General features: G+C 36.0%; 1 protein-coding gene and 1 non-coding gene across 3 annotated transcripts; one reads left to right on the top strand and one right to left on the bottom strand.

Annotated features, from left to right (window-relative positions):
* Positions 1–579: 579 nt before the first annotated feature.
* TRNAW-CCA (transfer RNA tryptophan (anticodon CCA)) lies at positions 580–651 on the top strand. Its single transcript has one exon. It is a non-coding gene; the product is annotated as a tRNA-Trp (tRNA).
* A 1,776-nt stretch (positions 652–2,427) lies between these two features.
* Positions 2,428–6,999, bottom strand: LOC112037432 (serine/threonine-protein kinase SAPK3). Of its 2 annotated transcripts, XM_024070248.2 has the most exons (9): positions 6,432–6,986; positions 5,054–5,128; positions 4,293–4,394; positions 4,112–4,165; positions 3,941–4,033; positions 3,717–3,809; positions 3,394–3,498; positions 3,181–3,279; positions 2,428–2,953 (listed from the first exon to the last, which is right to left on the bottom strand). In XM_024070248.2, exons 1-9 carry the CDS (start codon positions 6,552–6,554, stop codon positions 2,678–2,680), a joined length of 1,020 nt encoding a protein of 339 aa, XP_023926016.1. In that variant the 5' UTR covers positions 6,555–6,986; the 3' UTR covers positions 2,428–2,677. The 2 variants fall into 2 exon arrangements, with proteins under 2 accessions (XP_023926016.1, XP_023926015.1); XM_024070247.2 differs by having other exon boundaries at positions 3,941–4,165; positions 6,432–6,999.
* Positions 7,000–22,195: the final 15,196 nt, after the last annotated feature.

The raw sequence follows: 22,195 nt of genomic DNA, 5'->3' as shown, positions 1-22,195 counted from the left end.
ACATTCAATGCAATTTGTTTCTGTCGCTAATTTTGAGAGAAACTCTTCAAATTTCTCATATATATTTCTTTTTGTAAGTAAAATTTGAAAATCTAATTGTTGAATTTCATGTTCTTTATATTCTTAACATGCATATAAAATTTCGTTCAAATCAGATGTTATTTACTATTCGATCAATAAACTTATTTTTAATACACAATTTTAAATCACAAAAATTTAAAATTTTAATATTTGTTTAATGACATAGCAGTTGATCTTTAATTTTTTTGAAATTTTATAGGCATGAAGTATATAATAAGAACCTGCAATTCAACGGTTAGATTTTCAAAATTTATATTCAATATAAAGATATATGAGAAGTTTGTAAGATTTTTTTCAAACTAGTTTGGAGAGGAATTTTATTTGATTGTGTTTTAAAAATAAGACATGAGATGTATGGTGAGTTATGAAATTGAGAGTTAAAATAGATAAAGTGTCATTATTTTAACTGGGTTTACTATGGTATTGATTGGATCATAAATATTTCACAAATCGGCTATATTGGTATATTAATTGTATGGTCCCCAGCTTTAACATCAAGGATCCGTGGCGCAATGGTAGCGCGTCTGACTCCAGATCAGAAGGTTGCGTGTTCGATTCACGTCGGGTTCAATTTTTCGTTTAATTTTTCAATTTCTCGTTTAACGGATCGGTCTTTATTTTCTCCTGCCCTTTTCAATTTTTCATTTCAGAGCTAAATAATAGCGCGTGTTTGGGTTCAATTTTTCGTTTAACGGATCGGTTTTTCTTTTCTTCTCCTCTTTTCAATTTTTCGTTGCAAAGCTAAACAATAGCGCGTGCTTAAGTTAAAGTTGCGTCCAAGTCCAAATATTTTTGAAGAGAAATAGCGCGTGTTTAAGTTAAGTCCTGTCCAAGCCCAACTATTTTTTAAGACAAATAGAAATAGTTTAGTGTGCGTTTGGGTTAGGAACTTTGATATTTATTTACAGTATTTTTAGTAATAATTTTTTATTTTTTAAAAAATAAATGATATCCAAATACAGCCTAGTCAATTTCTTGTTGGCCTTTGTAGAAACTGGACTTGAATGCTCTAAGTATTGTAGTATGTAAAATCCTCAAATTCCTATTTTATAACATCAAACCATAAAGAGTGTGCATTAGATTGTAAAAAATGGGCTCATTGACGTTATGAGTTGTGACCTAGATCCAGAGGTCTTCGATTTAAGACACCAACTTGTGTCCAAGTCCAACTATTTTTGACTTTGAAGAGAAATAGAAACAGCTTAGTCAATTTTTGTTGGCCTTTGTAGAAACCGGACGTAAATGCTAAGTGTTGTAGTATGTAAAATCCTCAAATTCCTATTTTATAACATCAAACCATAAAGAGTGTGCATTAGATTGTAAAAAATGGGCTCATTGATGTTATGAGTTGTGAACTAAATCTGGAGGTCTTCGATTTAAGACACCACGTTATTGTTCCATATGATTTTCTAGAATGTCTCGAGAGTAGAGAATTAAATAGTTTGGTTAAAAGTTGAGACACTACACATTAGTTTTTTTTTTTTTTCTTCAGTTACATTTTTATTTTGGTTGATAAATTTGATAGTTATAACCACCCGGGGGGAGGGGGAGATTTGAACTTACATGTTTCCATGGAAAAACCTATGAAGTGTTAGTTCAACTACAAATACACCTATTGAGAAATTCAGCCAAAAAAAAAAAAAAATACACTGATTAAGAAAAGAATAAAATTTGATGGCAAAAACTTGATCGTAGCCTAAATCTACAACTTCACTCAATATCTTCTTATTAGATATGAATTTTGATAAACCCACTATTTGATTACATTTTCTTTTTATATTATCCATGATTGCAAAATTTCCAAAAAATCAAATATTAATAACTATCTTATCAATCAAATATTTAAATTTCAAGTTTTTATAATCTAAAATATGCATAAAAAATAAGTATATGAGCTAATTGACAAGAAATTTAACATGTGTGTTAAGAACATAAAGAACAAGCAATCCAACGGTTAAATTTTCAAAATATGTCATTTGGGTAATTTTTTTAATGAAATTTGTAGTCTTAGACTAAGTTTGTAGCCAAACTTTATTAATATATATATATATATATGTTAAAACATTGAAATATTTTGGTAACCTATTTTCTGATTTTACATTTTTTTTTTTTTGTTAAAGGAAATATTGAAACTAATGTTAAGGCAACAATAAAACTGATCATATTGATAAATTTTCAAATGCCAAATTGATCACCAATATGGAAAGAACAGATGCATGAAATAAATTCATTTCCCACCTCTTAGCCTTGTGACGATAGAATATTTTATCCAAGGGTCAATTAGTTAATATAACTTATTTTAAAGTTGAGAGACACAACCATAAGCATAAACACTACTACATGCAGTAAATCTCAATCAGTGGAAAAGAATTTTGTATAAATGAAAAATATGCACGCAATATATTTCATACACACAAAACCCAGCTCAAACCCAGCTCAATACACAGTTCAAGTTTACGTGTACACTGTACAGTGTACACATGTTTCTTGGATATAGTCAACTGTACAATGTGTTCCACACAACAAATGAAAGCCAAAGTTTGTGTAATTAAACTTATAACACAAATCCTCTATCAGCATAATTCCTAAACCATGCTCACACAGCAGATGCATAGTCACCACTGACATCAACTTCAGCTTCAATATCTGCCTCTATATCATCAAGGTCTGATGAACCAGCAGTAGCTTGACCACCAGCTTTGGATCCTTCTCCTGGCATCTTTGCCTCTTGTATGATCCGCATTATTTCTTCTATGCTCTGAGTTGGTTCTGCTTCTGCTTCTGCAAAGTTAGTCTTCTCAATCTCTATTAGTTCTATTGGCAAATTTTTCATAAACCAAGGATGCCGTTTAATTTCTGGGAGTGTGATCCTCTGTAGAGAGAATTGAAAGGATTAGTAGATATATTAAGAAGGCATACAAGATGGATTTGAACCAATATCAATAACACAAAATCTTCTAAATAAGAATAAGCTTGCATTCATGTTCACCTACAAGATCATATAGGCATTTATAAGAAAAAATCATGTGGGCTCATATCAAATGCTTCGTAAAGCATATGAAACTGTTAAGTTATATGCACAGATACATGACAGGATACCTTTGCAGGATTGGCAACAAAAATACGAGAAAGGAGTTGCCTGCAGTCCGCAGACACGCGTACATAGTCAGGAATGGAGTACTGAACGCTCATTATTCTCTGATAACAATGAAATGAAATTAACTTAGCAGTCAAGAATAAACAATAATGTGGGTGGACGGTCAGATGTGATTTTTTATTTGACCATAATTTTAGTGTTCAGAAGTGACTCACCCCGATAGTCTTACGAAAATTTCTAGGATCTTCAGGATCCTCAAATGGGTATGCTCCTACCAACATCACATATAGCGTCACACCACATGACCAAACATCTGCAATCTACAAACACTACCAAATTATCAAGCAAATAGAACAAATTATGAAATATATGGTAGGAATATCCATTTGATTGCTATTATGAGAGTAAACAATGGCTACAATATGACCATAACTAATACATAGATGCTCAGAACCACCCAAGAATTCCCTGCAAATAAGTGGAATGCCCCAGTAAAGCTTTCTAGTCATTCTGCAATAGAACTTAGAGAATTAGGTACCTTCCCATCATATTCCTTTCGCTGGAGTACCTCCGGGGCAATGTATGCAGGTGTTCCAACTGTTGATTTAGGTTGGGAGTGCAACAAAGCAGACTGCAAGGCATGAAAAATCCAAAATCTAATATATCAAAATTGAATAGAAATAGTTACTGTAAGAAAGCATCAAAAGCTATTTCCTGAGCTCAAATGAATATAGCCTTATTTAATCTGGGAAATTCATTAACCTTGGAGTAACCAAAGTCACATATCTTAAGTCTAGGTGTTGGACTTCCATCCAAAAGTGTGTTTTCCAGTTTCAGATCCCTGTGACAAATTTCCTGCAATAAAAGCGAGATGACAAAAGAAAAAACAAGATTGTAATCCAAAACTAGAAGAAAAAAATTCATATATGATACCATGGCATGACAGTAGCTGACTCCAGAGATTAGCTGCTGGAAGAAAAATCTTGCCTGCCGTAAGATTCACCATCAAACAGTCAGTAGGGAACTTCAAATAAATGACTTCCAAATGCATCAAACTGAAGGAAAAATTGACCCAATGTGTTAAACAGATATGTACAAACTGCAAGTTTACAACCTCATCTTCACTAAATCGGCCAGCACTGCATATTCTCTCAAAGAGTTCACCACCAGCTGCATATTCCATGACAATAGCTAAATGTGTGGGAGTCAACAATACCTGCAGCCAAAATGATATTTAAAGTATGCTCCTGTGTATATACTCAATAAAGGTTTATCTATAATCTTCTCTGCAAGTTTCAAGTTTAATTTATATCATCAAGTACAGAAAAATTTCACACAGTTAAGCCTATAGGAGACCAACCATAGACCTCATAGAAAATAGAAAAGAACATGCTAATTGCTAACCAACAAAATTTGGAAGTGTTTTATTGTTGTGCATTCAAATTGATGTTTGACTTGAATATATAATGGAATACGTCTGTTTCACATCCTTGTGTATTGGTTTAGTTAGCATGATTTAGTTTTCTTCATAATTTTTTTGTAGATAATATCTCCCCACATGTAACTCAAAATTTTTTTATATAGACATGGTGTAACTAGATTTCTAGAAACAAAGTGCAAATGATTCCTTAAATGAAATTAAAATGACATAAACAACATGGACACAAATGACAAAATGAGGCTAATTAAGAGCCTCTCTGTTCATGAGTCTGTGTACATTTGCATACAGGATTTGGAGTCAATGTCATCCCCTAACTTTATAAATATCAGATTGTGACATACCTAAAAACTACCCTTGTAGATATTAAAAAAAGACCTTAAGAGTCCCAACCTAATGAAGGTACACAATAAACATACAGAATACTAAACTCTTACCTCTTTGAATCTGACAATGTTTGGATGCCTCAGAGATCTGTGATTAATGATTTCTCTTTGAACATTCTCTTCAATCTGAAACCCAGAACAGAAATCATAATATTTCTTTAATTATTAATAAGTTACACAAGTCACTCTCTATTTTTTCTTATAAGAAGAGGAAGTACCCATTTGAGTCAAAACTCATAGGTCAACAAGAATAATTTCATAATAAATCAATAATTACATCCATTGTGATATGAAGCAGTCAACAAACTATAGAAAGTAAGAAAAGGTAGGAAAGAAATTCCAGGACCAAACACTTAATCCACAATTGAGGAGCCCAATGACTTGAAAGGAAAAAGTTGTTATGCAATATTAAGTTATTAACCATGGCCTGACTACATATCGGGTAATGAATTATGAAAATGACATGATAATGTAGTTGTGAAACACCATAAACTAACTAGTTCTCTTGGCTGGGAAAATCGTGAAATTTTGCATATATCCAGCTGCAAAAACACAAGCATGGGAACAGAAAAGTGTTGGTCCCATTGTGTGGACTGTGGAAGGTAGTCTTGTGTGGATGGAAATCAAATCTAGGAATGTTGTCCCAAAAATGGAGAATTAGAATGGCTTGAAAATCAATAGTTCAGTCCTGGTATCTCATTTATAAACACAAACCCATCCCTTCGAGCAAGGTCACAACCTTGTGATTGACAGATTGATAAGGTTGTAGCACTTGTCATAGGTCACACCTGTTCAACCAGGCAATACACCTTCATGGCAAGCTATTATCATAGAGAACGCATTGAGTGAAGGAACACAAATTGTTATGGTGTTTAACACCTCATGATTACAAAAAGTGGTTCCCCAATAATGAGATAATAATGTTACTGAGCAATTGAACAAGAAAAGTTTTACTGATTGAGTGAAGCATGCATTACACAAGCCTCCTTCCGAATTCACAAAATCACTACTTCTGCCGGACCACAAATCTTGTGTTGACTATCTAATACGCACAAAGTCACAAACATAACATTATGGTACTTGTAGTGCCAAATATGCATTATATATATAGTGTTTTACAAGTTTTGAGTACACACAAACAATGAGCAAAACAGTTTCTTATGGATGCCCATAAAAAATGGAAAATCTCTATCAAACAATAAGCTATATAAAAGCAGCAATTGGTAATTTAAGCAAGACAATGCTTAATTTTAACAAAGCCAGCACGCCATTTCTATGTACACCAGCCGGGGGAAACAAGCCTAATTTACAATATAAGATCAAGCAAGAAGTAAAACATAAGAAAGAAGAAACACATTACAACTTCTAGCACCAACATTTGCAGAACTCAAAGCATGACTGAATTAACTTTACTCCAAATTGAAATTACCTTCTTTCCCCTTTCTATGTATTTGACTGCAACAAGCTCTTTTGTCTTCTTATCTCTCACCAACCTTGCCACCCCAAAATTCCCTACGCCAAGGTCCTTCAATGGCTCATATCGCTCCTCCATCTCAACTCCCCCCAATGAACAACAATCACACACACAGAAAAATCACAATACCAATATGCCAAAAATCACAAAGCAAGTAAAAACCAAACAACCCCAACAAATTTTTATAGACACCAAGCACTAACAAATCCTAAAGTCCCCTTAGGTAACAATAAAAAAGCACAACAAGAGAAGGGGAGTGCTGCAAAAAACGAAGACAGACTCAAGCTATAACCTTCCAGGAACTTTCGAAAAGGTCCAAAAATTGAAAGAGAATCTGAGACACAGTCATCCTCTAAATGAGGGAAAGATATAAGAAAGATTTTTAAGAAAGTAGTACATATCAAATCTAATGAAATCCAAAGGTGGATCTGTCTTTTGGCAGAGAATTAAAGGACACGTATGCCATAAAGGGTTGCTTCCAAGTGTCGCTCGATAAAAAGAGTGTTTTTAAGACTCGGACTCTGACACTACACAGACCGCTCTTAACGTTTCTGACACGAAACGAAACGAAACGAGTTTTCTTTGTTGTTTCTAATTCTATCTTTCTGGGATGCGTAGGTTTACGGTCCAAGTCCAACAAGGCGCACAACACGTCCCTTTCACTGTCCGAATATAGTACTCAGCTAACGTACGCCACGTGGGTCCCGACCATGGTAGTTAGTTGAGGCTGTCGGTTTTCACGAGGTTATAATATTAATATCTAATCATGGGCGTAGGCTTTTAGCAGCTGCTCGTGTTGTTGTTTTGTATTATACATTAAGGTTAAGTCGGCTGCGTCACGCTCTTTTATCTTCTGTGGACATCAAAACACACACTAGTTTTTCTTTCATAGGTCAAAGAAGAATATTATTGGAACATTCTCGTATATACGACCTTTCTTTATCATTAATTCAAAGTTCAAATTTTAAAAGTTTCTGAGTTTGTCATTTTTGAGGTCGGTAGAATTTTTTTTTGAAACTTAAAAAAGGAATTAATTTTTTTTGGACTGATTTTTATATTTTTCATGAAAATAGTATAAAACTTTTATAAAATAGTCTATTAATAAATATTTTAAAGATGTTCGTTAACCATTGTTATTTATGTACAAAAAATCATGTGTTGTAGGGGTGTTATTATAAGTGTTCATGAATCATGAGGATGGTAGAATTTTTCTTTGAAGATAAATTAAAGAAGGGAAAAGTTAATGGGTAAGAAATATTTTTAGAAACTTAAAAAAGAATTACTTTTTTTGACTGATTTTTATATTTGTCGTGAAAGTAGTTTAAAAATTTTCTAAAATAGTCCATTAATAAATATTTTAAGGACATTTTGTTAACCGAACCTACTAAAAATGGCTACAACCATAGTTATCAGTATCGTGTAAACTTCTATATTGTAAGGGTGTATCGTAAGTGTTCATAAATCTTACGATACAATAGTCTGTTTCGTGAATCGTCAAAGCGTATCGTATCAAATGTATTGTACTATATATAAACATGTATTTTAAAATGATTTTTTTTTTTTGGGTTAAAATTTTTACTTTTATTTGAATCCAACAAGTTGTTATACTTGTTGTGGGGTCCGTGGGCCTGATAGCCTCAGTCCTTCATATAGCAGGCCCAAGGCCCATGCCGAGGAGCGCAAGCTATTTCTGAGGAGAAAGGGGGGAAGCCTATTCTCTTGAATCCACGCCGAGGACACCTTGTCCTCGGCCTGACAACAGTGATTTCGGGGAGTGGCTAACCCCAAGGTAAGCTGTCACTCTCGCATTTAATGCACTCAACTAACCCCCCTGACCGCATTAATGGAGAGGTAACCCCTTGGCAGGATAACGTTGGTCAGAGTGAGCCACTTGAGTATCGATAAAGCTTCTGATGGGATGGACGACCAGAGAAAAAGGCGAATAGACAATCAACAGATGGAAGCAAAAGATAGGAAGATTAAAACTATAAAAGAAGAGCTAGTAAAGTAAAAGAGAAGAGGGGGAAAAAAGAAGGGCCTCCTCGGCCACAGGCCGAGGAGCATTCCCTCCTTTGTAAGAAAACACTTAGCCATTTTTAAAAAATAAGTTTGGGCATGGTGATCAACGGCCAGCACCTAAACCTATCAGCTCACTCTCTATAAATGTATTGTTCGGGCTTGTTGGGCTGAAAACCCAACACTCAATTCAAATTGAGTCCCTACAATTGGCGCCGTCTGTGGGAAAGGATTAGGGTGCTGGCCGGTACACCAGGTAAACGTTCCAAGTTATAAGTATTTGTTTTACAGTAGATTGAGTAAGATAAGGTTCTAAGTTCTAAGTGTTTGTTTTACGGTAGATTGAAAAAGATAAGGTTCTAAGTTCTAAGTGTTTGTTTTACGGTAGATTGAAAAAGATAAGGTTCTAAGTTCTAAGTGTTTGTTTTACGGTAGATTGAAAAAGATAACGTTCCAAGTTATAAGTATTTGTTTCATAGCAGATTGAATAAGATAAGAGTTCTAAATTTTAAGTATTTATTGTAAAAAAAAAAAAACACACAAAAGATCTTGATATTATTAATTCAAACGTAGAAAAATTACATATCACAATCAGAGGCTCAGGTAGGCCTGTGTTACAAGTAAATTTACAAGCTAATAGCCACCTGCTATTCCTAGCTATTCCTACAATCAGAGGCCCAGGTGAAGCCGCCCCAAGGGAGAACTAGCCGGAGGGAAGTGTCAACTCGTGCTTTTATTTGGCACCAAGAGAATGGGAGAGCTTGACACAAGGTGGAGGAGGTGAAGGACAATCATGCCCTCAGGCCCCCAACCACTCCCTCCTCGGCTGGGCAGAGCTGGAACAAAGAGAGGAGCAGACGCAGGGGCTCGGGAGTAGGTCAAGAAGATTAGTCCGGGGCTGCCTCTTTAAACCCATCTCGGCTTGGGTACCAACACTTAAAGACTGAAGATCGGCTTCGGATAAGTGAGGATCCCCTAGGTCACCGGGAGGATCCTCGGGCTAATCAGCTAAGTCGAATACACTATACTCGTCCTCGGAGGAGCTCAATTCAACCAACTCCTTAAACTTACCCATTCCCCAAGATAACTAAAAGCTCTAAAAAGAAAAAGAAGAGTGAAATCAAGGAAATTCGGGGTCACTAGAAAAAGAAAACTTACAGAGGTATGACGATACTCTTCAGCTAATGTGCCAGTCGAACCAAGTTCAAACTATGTGCGTCAATAATGATAATCGCGAAAATGACGAAACCAGGCAAGTCAAACAAGTATTTATACTCTCCCTTAATTTTCCCAAATGAAACCGCTTTCTCATAAAGGCAGGAGATCATGCCGTTTAAAGTGGGGAACGTGGTGCCGTCAAAAATTTAATGTGGGCACCCATTAATTCTCGAAACGCTAAAAACGCGCATCGGGCAGTCAAGAAGCCGCCAGCATCAGTATAAACTAAAGTGAGGCCATTCGTCCAGTGGATCCGCATGTATCAAAACCCTCCTCCCCGTTCGAGGAACGTGCAGCAGAGTTTTGAGGGGCTATTGTGGGGTCCGTGGGCCTGATAGCCTCAGTCCTTCATATAGCAGGCCCAAGGCCCATGCCGAGGAGCGCAAGCTATTTCTGAGGAGAAAGGGGGAAGCCTATTCTCTTGAATCCACGCCGAGGACACCTTGTCCTCGGCCTGACAAGAGTGATTTCGGGGAGTGGCTAACCCCAAGGTAAGCTGTCACTCTCGCATTTAATGCACTCAACTAACCCCCTGGCCGCATTAATGGAGAGGTAACCCCTTGGACCCCTTGGCGTTGGTCAGAGTGAGNCAGGGGCTCGGGGGACCCTCCCCCGTGATGTTCCCTCGATTCTCTCCATTCCGCTCGAGTGTTGGCCATTGGAGACGGCAACACTCGAGCACCACCCATGAGGTGAATTCATGCGCCTTCCTCGTCGGGGGTGTGCTCCGAGGAAAGACGTGAGGTTCTTTAACAACACCCCTCTGGGATACCTCGAAGGGCACCATCAGGATTACGCCTAGACTCTGCCGCACCGAAAGCCCAGTGGGGGCTGCGGCCATACCGGTTCTTTTCAGTCCCGGCAACAATTCTGGCGGGGTTGTTAAAAGGGCATGTGAAGTTGGAAGGAGATGTTTTGCTCTGGTTGCGTTGAGAGGTTCATGGGTTGTGGGGTAACCATCTACTTACTTTATATAGGGGATGGAAGTTTGGTGAGAATTAATTCATGCAGAATTCGAGAAGGGTATTATCAGCTGGATCAGTAATGAAGTCCCCAATTTCCAAGGAGGCCACGGACGGTTGGACTCGTGTCAATTTACGAGGGCATTAATGAAGGCGCATTTCGTGCACCGGAGCGTCAAGCGCGGAATACGAACAGGCAAAGGGCGCTTCATAAATGAAAAAGATGGGGCCTCGAGTTAGAGATGAGATCAATGCCACGTGTAAAGATCCTAATCTGACGTAAAGAGTAATCATCTCCAATAAAGCGATCTGAGGGCAAATCCCTAAATACGAAAAATTGAAGTGGTAGACAGAACCAAGGTATTGCATGGTCCTCGGACCCAAACCTATGGTAAAACTACGCACACCATTATGTCTCATTCAGAAAAAAAATTGAAGTGGTAGACAGAGCCAAGGTATTGCATGGTCCTCGGACCCAAACCTATGGTAAAACTACACACACCGATTATATTCAATATTATAGAAAAAATTGAAGTGGTAGACAGAACCAAGGTATTGCACGGTCCTCGGACCCAAACCTATGGTAAAACTACGCACACCATTATGTCTCATTCAGAAAAAATTGAAGTGGTAGACAGAGCCAAGGTATTGCATGGTCCTCGGACCCAAACCTATGGTAAAACTACACACACTGATTATATTCAATATTTATAGAAAAAAATTGAAGTGGTAGACAGAACCAAGGTATTGCACGGTCCTCGGACCCAAACCTATGGTAAAACTACGCACACCATTATGTCTCATTCAGAAAAAATTGAAGTGGTAGACAGAGCCAAGGTATTGCATGGTCCTCGGACCCAAACCTATGGTGAAACTACACACACCGATTATATTCAATATTTATAGAAAAAAATTGAAGTGGTAGACAGAACCAAGGTATTGCATGGTCCTCAGACCCAAACCTATGGTAAAACTACGCACACCATTATGTCTCATTCAGAAAAAATTGAAGTGGTAGACAGAGCCAAGGTATTGCATGGTCCTCGGACCCAAACCTATGGTAAAACTACACACACCGATTATATTCAATATTTTTAGAAAAAAATTGAAGTGGTAGACAGAACCAAGGTATTGCATGGTCCTCGGACCCAAACCTATGGTAAAACTACACACACCATTATGTCTCATTCAGAAAAAAATTGAAGTGGTAGACAGAGCCAAGGTATTGCATGGTCCTCGGACCCAAACCTATGGTAAAACTACACACACCGATTATATTCAATATTTATAGAAAAAATTGAAGTGGTAGACAGAACCAAGGTATTACATGGTCCTCGGACCCAAACCTATGGTAAAACTACGCACACCATTATGTCTCATTCAGAAAAAATTGAAGTGGTAGACAGAGCCAAGTATTGCATGGTCCTCGGACCCAAACCTATGGTAAAACTACACACACCGATTAATTCAATATTTATAGAAAAGAATTGAAGTGGTAGACAGACCCAAGGTATTGCATGGTCCTCGGACCCGAACCTATGGGAAAACTAGATACTTACAGGAAAAACAAAATTACTGGGCATAGCCAAAGTTTTGCATGGTCCTCGGACCCAAACCTATAGAAAACTAAATAAGTAGTATGCATTACCAGGGTAGTATATGGTCTTCGGACTCGAACCCACAAAGAAAATAACTGCTCTGAGAAAAGCCAAAGCGTTACTCAATGTCAGGCGATAATACAACCTTTCGGTTTATATTTGGATGATAACAGATGGTCCCGTGATGCCAACTCCAGAATGGAATACAAATATTGAGTAGAATACAATAGCAAAACGAGCAAAATAAAGTATCATTAAATGAAAGCAAAATCTCAAGTATTCGATTCAAAAAGAAAGTACACGACTCCCTTACAATGCCACTGAGGCAGCAAACGAGATAGTATCAAAGGAAAAAATAAACAAAGCTATCCTAGGCCGTATACTAGTTCCTTCAACTCAGTAGGAAAATCAAAAAGCTAGGGCCAAAGCTCAACAGCTAGGTCTCTAAAAGTCCGTCGGAGGACTGGCCACGTCTTGAGGTCTTTCCTGACCCTCGGTTACGACTTCCCCCAACGCTATCCGGGGTTCGACTTCCTCGGATGGTTGACCAATTAACGGAGCATCCTCGGCGGTCTTGTCTTGACTTTCAACCGATGGTAAGGAAGACTCCCCCTCAGGAGCAGCAGGCGTAACCTCGCGAATGGCAGTAGGGTAATATACCCTATCTTCCCTTCTAAGATCAGACGAGGCATCAATCCCTGCTTGGTTGAGGGCTTCATGCCAAGTTTGAGAGTAATAATGCCTGCACACAGCAGGAACTTGAGCCCGAAGGGTGGCTTCAGTCTTAGCCACCCCTTCGGTGAAAGCCTCTTCTTTTGCCTCGTCCACAGAGCGCTCAGCGTCTGTTTTTGCAAAAATTGCCTCATCTCTGGCTCTCACAGCCTCATCCCTGGCGTACTTGGCAACACCTTTGTCGTGGATTGCTTTGGTCAAACTTCCCTTCATGTAGGAAATGTCCTCTTTGGCTTTCTGTAATTGACTTCAACCTCTTGCAAGTGGACAGTTTGATCCTCAACTTGCTTTCTGACCACGGCTAGGTCAGAAATAGCAGTATCCCTAGCCTTCGCCATTTCTGCCAGATCCTCGGTCGCCTTTTTCAGGTCGGCCTCAGATCTCTTAAGAGTTTTAGCCGCTTCTAGGAACTTATCGCGCTCTTGCGCCAAGGCGTGACTATGGTCGCCAACCTTTCACCCAACCTAAAAAGGGCCTGGATAGCCTGCCAGCAAAAACAAGCAGCTTTATAAAGAGAAACAAAAGTACTAAGCAACAAAAATTTCTAGTAAAAAGAATGGTTGCCAAAGACCCCTACCATGCCTAGATATTTCTTAAGGTCGAAGACAACCTCTACCCCACTCATTTTCTCCAACTCAGCCATGTCAATGGGAAGAAGAAGAGATTTCTCTAGGCCTCGGCTACGAGAGCCCCCTCGTCTCCTTGAGACTCTCGTATTGACGCGTTATCCATTAGGGGCTGGTCATGGAGCATAGCAGCAGGCAGCCATGCTTGGGCCTGGGGCTGCTGGATGACCTTCTTGCCTTTCTTTTGATCACCAAGCTTCAACTGCTTTGGGGGTCTACGAGTCTTACCCTCCTCGGGCGAAGAATGAGATTTGCTCCATCCATTGGATCCTTACCCTTAGAAAGTCTTTTCCTTTTCGGATCAAGGGACTCAGTAGAAGGGGCAGCTATTATAGGGGTGGATGATGACCTGGTTTGCACGATTGGAAACTGGGACTGAGGTGCTGGGGGCTGGGATTGTAACTCCCCTGGCACATCTTTCTTGGAACCACCTTCGAGTAGGTCAAGAAGATTAGTCCGGGGCTGCCTCTTTAAACCCATCTCGGCTTGGGTACCAACACTTAAAGACTGAAGATCGGCTTCGGATAAGTGAGGATCCCCTAGGTCACCGGGAGGATCCTCGGCTAATCAGCTAAGTCGAATACACTATACTCGTCCTCGGAGGAGCTCAATTCAACCAACTCCTTAAACTTACCCATTCCCCAAGATAACTAAAAGCTCTAAAAAGAAAAAGAAGAGTGAAATCAAGGAAATTCGGGGTCACTAGAAAAAGAAAACTTACAGAGGTATGACGATACTCTTCAGCTAATGTGCCAGTCGAACCAAGTTCAAACTATGTGCGTCAATAATGATAATCGCGAAAATGACGAAACCAGGCAAGTCAAACAAGTATTTATACTCTCCCTTAATTTTCCCAAATGAAACCGCTTTCTCATAAAGGCAGGAGATCATGCCGTTTAAAGTGGGGAACGTGGTGCCGTCAAAAATTTAATGTGGGACCCATTAATTCTCGAAACGCTAAAACCGCGCATCGGGCAGTCAAGAACCCGCCAGCATCAGTATAAACTAAAGTGAGGCCATTCGTCCAGTGGATCCGCATGTATCAAAACCCTCCTCCCCGTTCGAGGGAACGTGCAGCAGAGTTTTGAGGGGCTATTGTGGGGTCCGTGGGCCTGATAGCCTCAGTCCTTCATATAGCAGGCCCAAGGCCCATGCCGAGGAGCGCAAGCTATTTCTGAGGAGAAAGGGGGAAGCCTATTCTCTTGAATCCACGCCGAGGACACCTTGTCCTCGGCCTGACAAGAGTGATTTCGGGGAGTGGCTAACCCCAAGGTAAGCTGTCACTCTCGCATTCCGCATTAATGGAGAGGTAACCCCTTGGCAGGATAACGTTGGTCAGAGTGAGCCACTTGAGTATCGATAAAGCTTCTGATGGGATGGACGACCAGAGAAAAAGGCGAATAGACAATCAACAGATGGAAGCAAAAGATAGGAAGATTAAAACTATAAAAGAAGAGCTAGTAAAGCAAAAGAGAAGAGGGGGAAAAAAGAAGGGCCTCCTCGGCCACAGGCCGAGGAGCATTCCCTCCTTTGTAAGAAAACACTTAGCCATTTTTAAAAAATAAGTTTGGGCATGGTGATCAACGGCCAGCACCTAAACCTATCAGCCCACTCTCTATAAATGTATTGTTCGGGCTTGTTGGGCTGAAAACCCAACACTCAATTCAAATTGAGTCCCTACACTTGTTTATAACACAAACATATTAGGTTAGTTAATTTAGCCCAATAAAATAACATATTCATAAGTTTTTTTTCTCTTTATTTTTCGTACAAAATTAGGATTACACACATACACTTCATTTTCATATTTACAATATTCTTTTCTATATTATGAATAAGGTATTTGTAGGGATAAGAGGCCCAAAATTATATATTGGTCCTTAGGCTTTGGCCAAGGACGTTGAGTGGTTCGAGGACAAATAAGTAGTGAGGATGTAAGACTCCGAGCCCCATGAGTAAATTACAAATGAGAAGGTTGGGGAAGGCAGGCCGAGGAGGAATATCTCCTCAGCTAAACGAAGCACAGGTCAAAATATGTACCCTACCATCCAGGGTGACATTCTAGGAAGTTCTATTGATAAGGGCATGCATTATAAACGCACAGAATAGATGAGAGCTCAGAAATATCTAAAAGAAAGCTGCTACCACCGCATTGAATACTTTGTAGCTAACTCTCTGACTGCATTAATGAAGAAGTGATATCTAAATAGTGCTTATCAGCCTTACAGCTATCCCCAAAGACTTCAGGAGGTTACTGATGGGATAAGGATCAACACAAGCAATAGGTTGTCCACGTGGAAGGTAGAGATGAAAGTGGAGATGTAGTATAAATTAGAAGGAAGGCTCTAAGAGAGAGGGATCGAAAAATTGAAGAAAGAAATACTTAAGCCATTAACACTGTATTTGTAACCACCTTCAAGTAATATATACATAAACTGATCTTCTCGGACTATGCTGATGACGTTTTTCTTAAGATAAAACATGTCCACTTTTAACTTTACTGTCATCTGGATTCATTATAATTATTACCCAACTCATTATAATATAGTTTTCCAACTCACTTTCTACAAATTCATTGTATTGTGCTCATTGGGCCTAGATCCACTTACTTTTTGGGCTTAGGATCCAAATTGTGTCCCTACATTATTAATTGAAAATATAATTTATTTTTGGGTTATTATTGTTATAAGTCTAAGAAGCTAGAATGACAAGAAGAAATATTAAAAAGAAAAAAAAAAAAAAAAGAAGAAAAGAAGAGATAGTAAATGTTGATGATGATAAAGAAAATTTCAATGAAAAGATCATTTTCAAAATAATGAATATGATGATAAATTCTACAAAAAAAATTAAAAAATAGAGAAAATATTATGATAACACTGACTTAGATGTAGTTGATTAGGCAAGTTGAAGAATATGATGAAAATAAATTATTATTTTGGGTTATTTGTCACGTATTATTATTTTTGAGTTTAATTAATTTGAATATGTATATTATAAACCCATGTTAATTTGATTTATTTAGTTAGCTTGTTTAATATTATTACATAAGTGATATTGAATTAGTTATTAGTTGAATATATTCTGAATTTATAATGAATATATTCTTTATATATGTATATCTATAATTTTTTTATAAATTTTATTAAATATTTATGTGTCTTACAATACAAGATCCGATACACAATATAAAAAAAAAAAATCAAAAATCAAAAATCAAATCACAATACAATTTACATTTTGACTACCTACAAGACTAATTGACACTTCCATCCAACTGAGTTTTACTTCTCTAGCATCAATAACCAAACCTCCTATAAATTATAGATATTAATTAGTTTAATTTTTTTTTAGACTAGTATTTTAGTTAGTAATTATTATATTATTATTATACACTATTAATCCATAAATTTACTAGGATAAATTACAAATTACACCCCCAAAGTTTGAGATTATTTGGGTTTTACACCCTGATTTTTAGAATTTGAATTTCACTCCTTAAATCTAGGGGTGTTTGATTATATACTTCAAATTTGAAATTTCAGGATATAAAATCCAAACACTCCCAAACTTTGGAATAAAATCCAAACACCCCTAAAATTATGGGGTAAAATCCAAACACCCCAAAATTTCATGGGATAAAATCTAAAATTTAAAATTTTAGAGTGTAAAATTTAAATACTCTCAAACTTTAAAAGTGTAATTTGGAATTTACCCAATTTACTACGTTAACATATTTGTTTAAATGTGTTTGGTACTATGTTTCAAATAACATATTTTAAAATGTGAAAAAAGTTAGTTTAGTTGTGTGTTAAAATATGTTATGTGTGTTTGGTATGCGTATGTGTATTTAAAATATCTCTCTTTTAAAATATGTTATGTGTGGTTGTCATATATATATACGTGTGTGTGTGTGTTATGTGTGTTTGGTACATATGTGTATGAGTTTTTTATGTTTTTTTCTTAAAGCTGAAAAGTACAGTAAAAGTATTATTATTATTTTATTTGAAGAGAGAGAAAGTTCTCTCATGTGGTATAATCAAGTGGGACTTACAATTTTTAACATATTTACAAAAGTGTTATTTAAAAATTAAAAATTGGTAGGAAGGGTTTTTTAAATTTAACATTCAGACACTCTAAAATGAAAAATGTAACTCAAACACTTCTAAAAGAAATCTCCCACTAAATGTGTTTTTTTTTTTTTTTAACCAACAGTTTTCACATCGTTTGCATTATAAATACTTTAAAGTTTAAACATGTTTTCTCAACATTTTTTAAACTATAATTTTCACATTATTTTGAACAACAATACTTAAAATCTGCTAATGAGAGACCCTAGTGCTTCAAATTTCAAACGTGACAAACTGTTTTATTTTTGGGTTTTGGTTTTGCCCGAAACTCCTGTTAATCCATATGCAAATGAACCGTTAAGATTGTTAGTCTCATCACGCGCCTGAGTGCGAATTCCAAAATTTGTAAAGGATTAAAGGCGCATTTTAGTGGATATCCCGGCTGGGCCGACCTGAAGCTTTGGGCCCCACTTCTTGTTTAGGAGGCCGCTTTCTTCGTTAACAAGCTGATGCCATGTCTCCTGTTGATTTGTATGTAAAAGTCATCAATTTTTTTCATGGTTTTCACACTATTATATATACAATTATTTTCACGGTACATAGTCATACGCGCATTATTTGATATTAATATGCAGAATTTGGACCGTCAAACAGAACAAGATAAAAGATGCAGGGTATCAATACAGTGGGATTGGCCGATTGGTTGGACACTCAGTTTCAAAGTGACTGTTTTGAGTTTGATAGGGAGCTCTTGAAACACTTAGAAAAAACTCTCTGAGCCAACGATTTATCTGGCTATGGGCCCATTTTTCGCAAACAGTAATTAGTCTCTGATTGAAAGTTTTGAGAAAACAATATTGAAAATTAAAAAAAAAAAAAAAAAAGAAAGAAAAGAAAGAAAAGAAAAGATATAGGGTATCAAATCAAATGGAATGGTTGATTTGCTTTCAGTGGTGTCCAAATTCTCAACCTCTAATAGACCAACCTTGATTAATCTTTCTTGTTGCCTTTCATTTTCGGGAAGATCACCGAAAGGAAAAACCGTTAAGTGAAAAAGTATGATTTTTTTAGTGATTTTTGGGCCTTATCTGAAGTGTTTGAATTTTCATGTCTGAACATATGACCTTCCATTTTTTTAATTTATTTTATCTTTGAGTATATGACCTTCCAATTGATCTTTAGAATAAATAAATTCCAGGCATCTCCAGATTTTACTTTTTTTTTTTCGACCTAACTTAAGCTTTGAATTAGTAATTTTTTTTTTGGGCTTAAATAATAGTTTTTTTTTTTCTTTTGAGAGAGTAAAAATAATGGAGAACTTGTAATTATATATTGGATTTCTAATAAGAGATTTTTAGTAATGTTGTTTAAGTTTTGTGAAAATACATGTAAGTGAAAAAGTGTGTAAAAATACATATTGCGGTGTTTAAATAGCAATTTTCATTGTTTAAACATCATTACGAAACGGCCCAATTTTGTTAGAGCATAGATTTGTCAAATAGTAATATTTTTCAACCATAACTAAGTTCTGATTAGCAGGGCAAGATTTGTTGTATATCCACTGGGTTCAAGACAGCGCAACACCAACCTGGCCGGCCCAAACAAAATACAAAGTTGGACTGCAAGCCCAAACTGTTGAATGTGTAGGATGGGCCTTGTTTCCATAGTTTTCCGGACAAAATGGATGACATGGGTCATAAATAACCAAGCCCATACGAAAACAATTGAAATGGGTCGAGTGAGATTAGTTCGAGTATAATTTTAAATTTCTTTTAAAAGTAAAAATATAAATAAATCCTTAAGTTTCAACAGAATTCATTTCAATCTTTTAAATTCTGGAAAAAAAAAAATTCAATCATTAATTGATTTTTTTTAATTAAAAAAATTTGGAGGAAAAAAGTAAAAATTTGGACAATTAATCGCAACTAGGGTGTTTGCAGTGTGGTGCGGTACGGTTTTAGACTATTTTTAGTACCGCACTTTGCGGTGTAGTTTAGGCAAAACCATAATTGCATCGCACCTCATTTTTGTGGTCACATGTGCAGTGCTGTGTGGTACAGTGCAGTTTAGAGTTAGCGAAAACCATAACTGCACCGCACCTCATTTTTGTAGTCACTTATCCAATGCGGTGTATAAAATGCGGTTTGAAACTTATATATTTTTTTTTCCAGATTTTGGGCTTTTCTTGCCTAACAAAAAACTTATTTTCCCCTTTGTTTGGGCCAAGTCTTAAAATGTTGAGCTAGTTTTTCTTTATTTTGGGTTGGCTTTCCTAATTAACACTAACAAGCGTTATTAAATTTTTTTTTTTTGGGAAAACTAAGGTTATTAAACTATTAATTTTTTTAGAAGTATTAAACTATTAATTAATAATATATTTAATATTAAAAAAATAAACATTTTAATATATAGAGAGGTGCAGTGCGGTGCGGTGTGGTACGGTTTCTTATTATAAAACCACAAACTACACTGCACCATGTGGTGCGGTGCATTGTTACTTGCAGCGTGGTGTGGTTATGCCATTTTATAGACAGTTTTAGTGCGATTTTTGCGGTTTGTATGGTTTGGTGAACACCCCTAACCGCAACATCTTACAGAAGTTGATGAAAAAATCTTAATTAAATAAATTTTGATGAAACTTAATGGTTGTTTTTACATTTAGCCTTTTTAAGATATATAGGTAATAGAATAAATTATGATAAGCTTTCTCAAAAAAAAAAAGATAAACTTAATAGTTGGTAATTGAGTTTCCTTTAACTTAAATTATCTTGTGAGCGTAACAACTTGTCACAAAAGAGAAGATAATTGGCACAATCAAAACTTTTATGGCGAAACTTTTATTATATAGCATATGATATTATTAAGGTAATACCAATTATATTTATATCAATTTATAAGCTTTTTAAAGCAAAATTTGTATTAACATTTTCCTACTTAAAAAACTTTGACACTCGTGAAGATAGGTGGATCCTAAAACTATACCTTGGACCAAACTAGAGAGCGTGTGCATATTTTTTTGGTAGTATAGAATATACTGTCTGACAGGTGCGAAGAGTGGTTGATTACTCCACCACGGTACTCATGGAAAATAGTTACATAACCATGTTAGTTCCATTACATGTCAGAAGATAAATTATTCAGCCAAAAAAAAAAAAAAAAAGATAAATTATTCAATGTACTCTGGAAGAATCGTGTCGGCAGGTTTAATGGTCCCCACATCTAATAAAAAAAATGAATAATTATTTAATTTGATGATTGATACAACCGGTCAAAAAAAAAAAAAAAAAAAACACATACACACACAAAATACCCACGTACTCATTATTCATGAAATGTTTCACCTCATTTCATTTGAAGTGGTTTTTTTTTTAGAAAGTTTCAACTTATGACGTCTGTTTCTAATAATAGTTTTTTATTATTAAACTAAGACACTAATCGATTTTTGGTGTAAGCAGAGATTGATCTTCAAATCTCTTATTCGACTATTAGAAATTTTAGCAATTAAGCTAACTGAAACCCATAAATATAACTTTTAAAAGAGTTATAAGGTCCTTGGACTCTTACCTATTCACCGGTTAAACTAACTTCTTGGGAAGCTATACGGTCCTTAGAATTTATTCCTTCACAATTTACAAGTGTTGTAAATACTTTGAATTACATCTCTTTCATAGTTAAATTCTAAACTTTATTCTTAAATAGTACATGTATAAAGGTTGTTTATAAAATTATTTGCCAAATGCATTTTTGATGAAATGTTTTTTTTTTCATTCTCTCTTTTACCCTCCTTCTCTTAGCAGTCATCCATTCATTTTAATTTTTAACATAGCTACTTTGATTAATATATTTTTTAAAATAATGGTTAGAAACCCAATTATAAATTTCATGAAATATAAATTTCATAACTTGATTGATGTATTATAGCTCTTCAGCTCTTAAGAGTGTAGATATTTGTTTCCAACTTATCAGTTTTTTCACCCTCAAAATAAAAAAAACTTATCAGTTTTTGTTTTTATTTTTTATTACATAAAACTAGCCGCTAACTCATTTGCCATGTGGGATATGCATATAATAATAATAATAATAATAAAATAAGTATCTAACTAATCAATTTATTAAAAAAAAAAAAAAAACTTCAATCCAGATAGTTGGCAGGAATGACCATATGTAATTCGAATATAATTTAATTAAAAAAAGAATATAATTAAAATTTCTCATCCAATGAAAATTAGGATTCTTTACAGCCTTAATAATAAAAATGTTAATATGGAAGAAATTTAAACATAATTTAATCTACATTGTTTCGTATTAGGTTGCGTCAATCCAGTTCATCAAAAAGAAGGTTGCGTCAATCCAATGGAACTCTTGATAGGTTAGTCTTAAATAGTTTATGTCATGTCAAGTCAGTCTAGCCCATTAAAGAAATAATTTTGGAGGTTTCCTGGTTGTTATGGAATCCTGTATTGATTAAAAAATGTCAAGAGCCATGACTTTAATCGGTGC

The sequence above is a fragment of the Quercus suber genome, unplaced genomic scaffold, assembly GCF_002906115.3.
Source record: "Quercus suber isolate HL8 unplaced genomic scaffold, Cork oak 2.0 scaffold_662, whole genome shotgun sequence".
In the NCBI taxonomy this organism is placed as follows: Eukaryota; Viridiplantae; Streptophyta; class Magnoliopsida; order Fagales; family Fagaceae; genus Quercus; species Quercus suber.
Note: the sequence above shows the minus strand (reverse complement) of the source record. Positions and strands in the feature narration are given on the sequence as shown.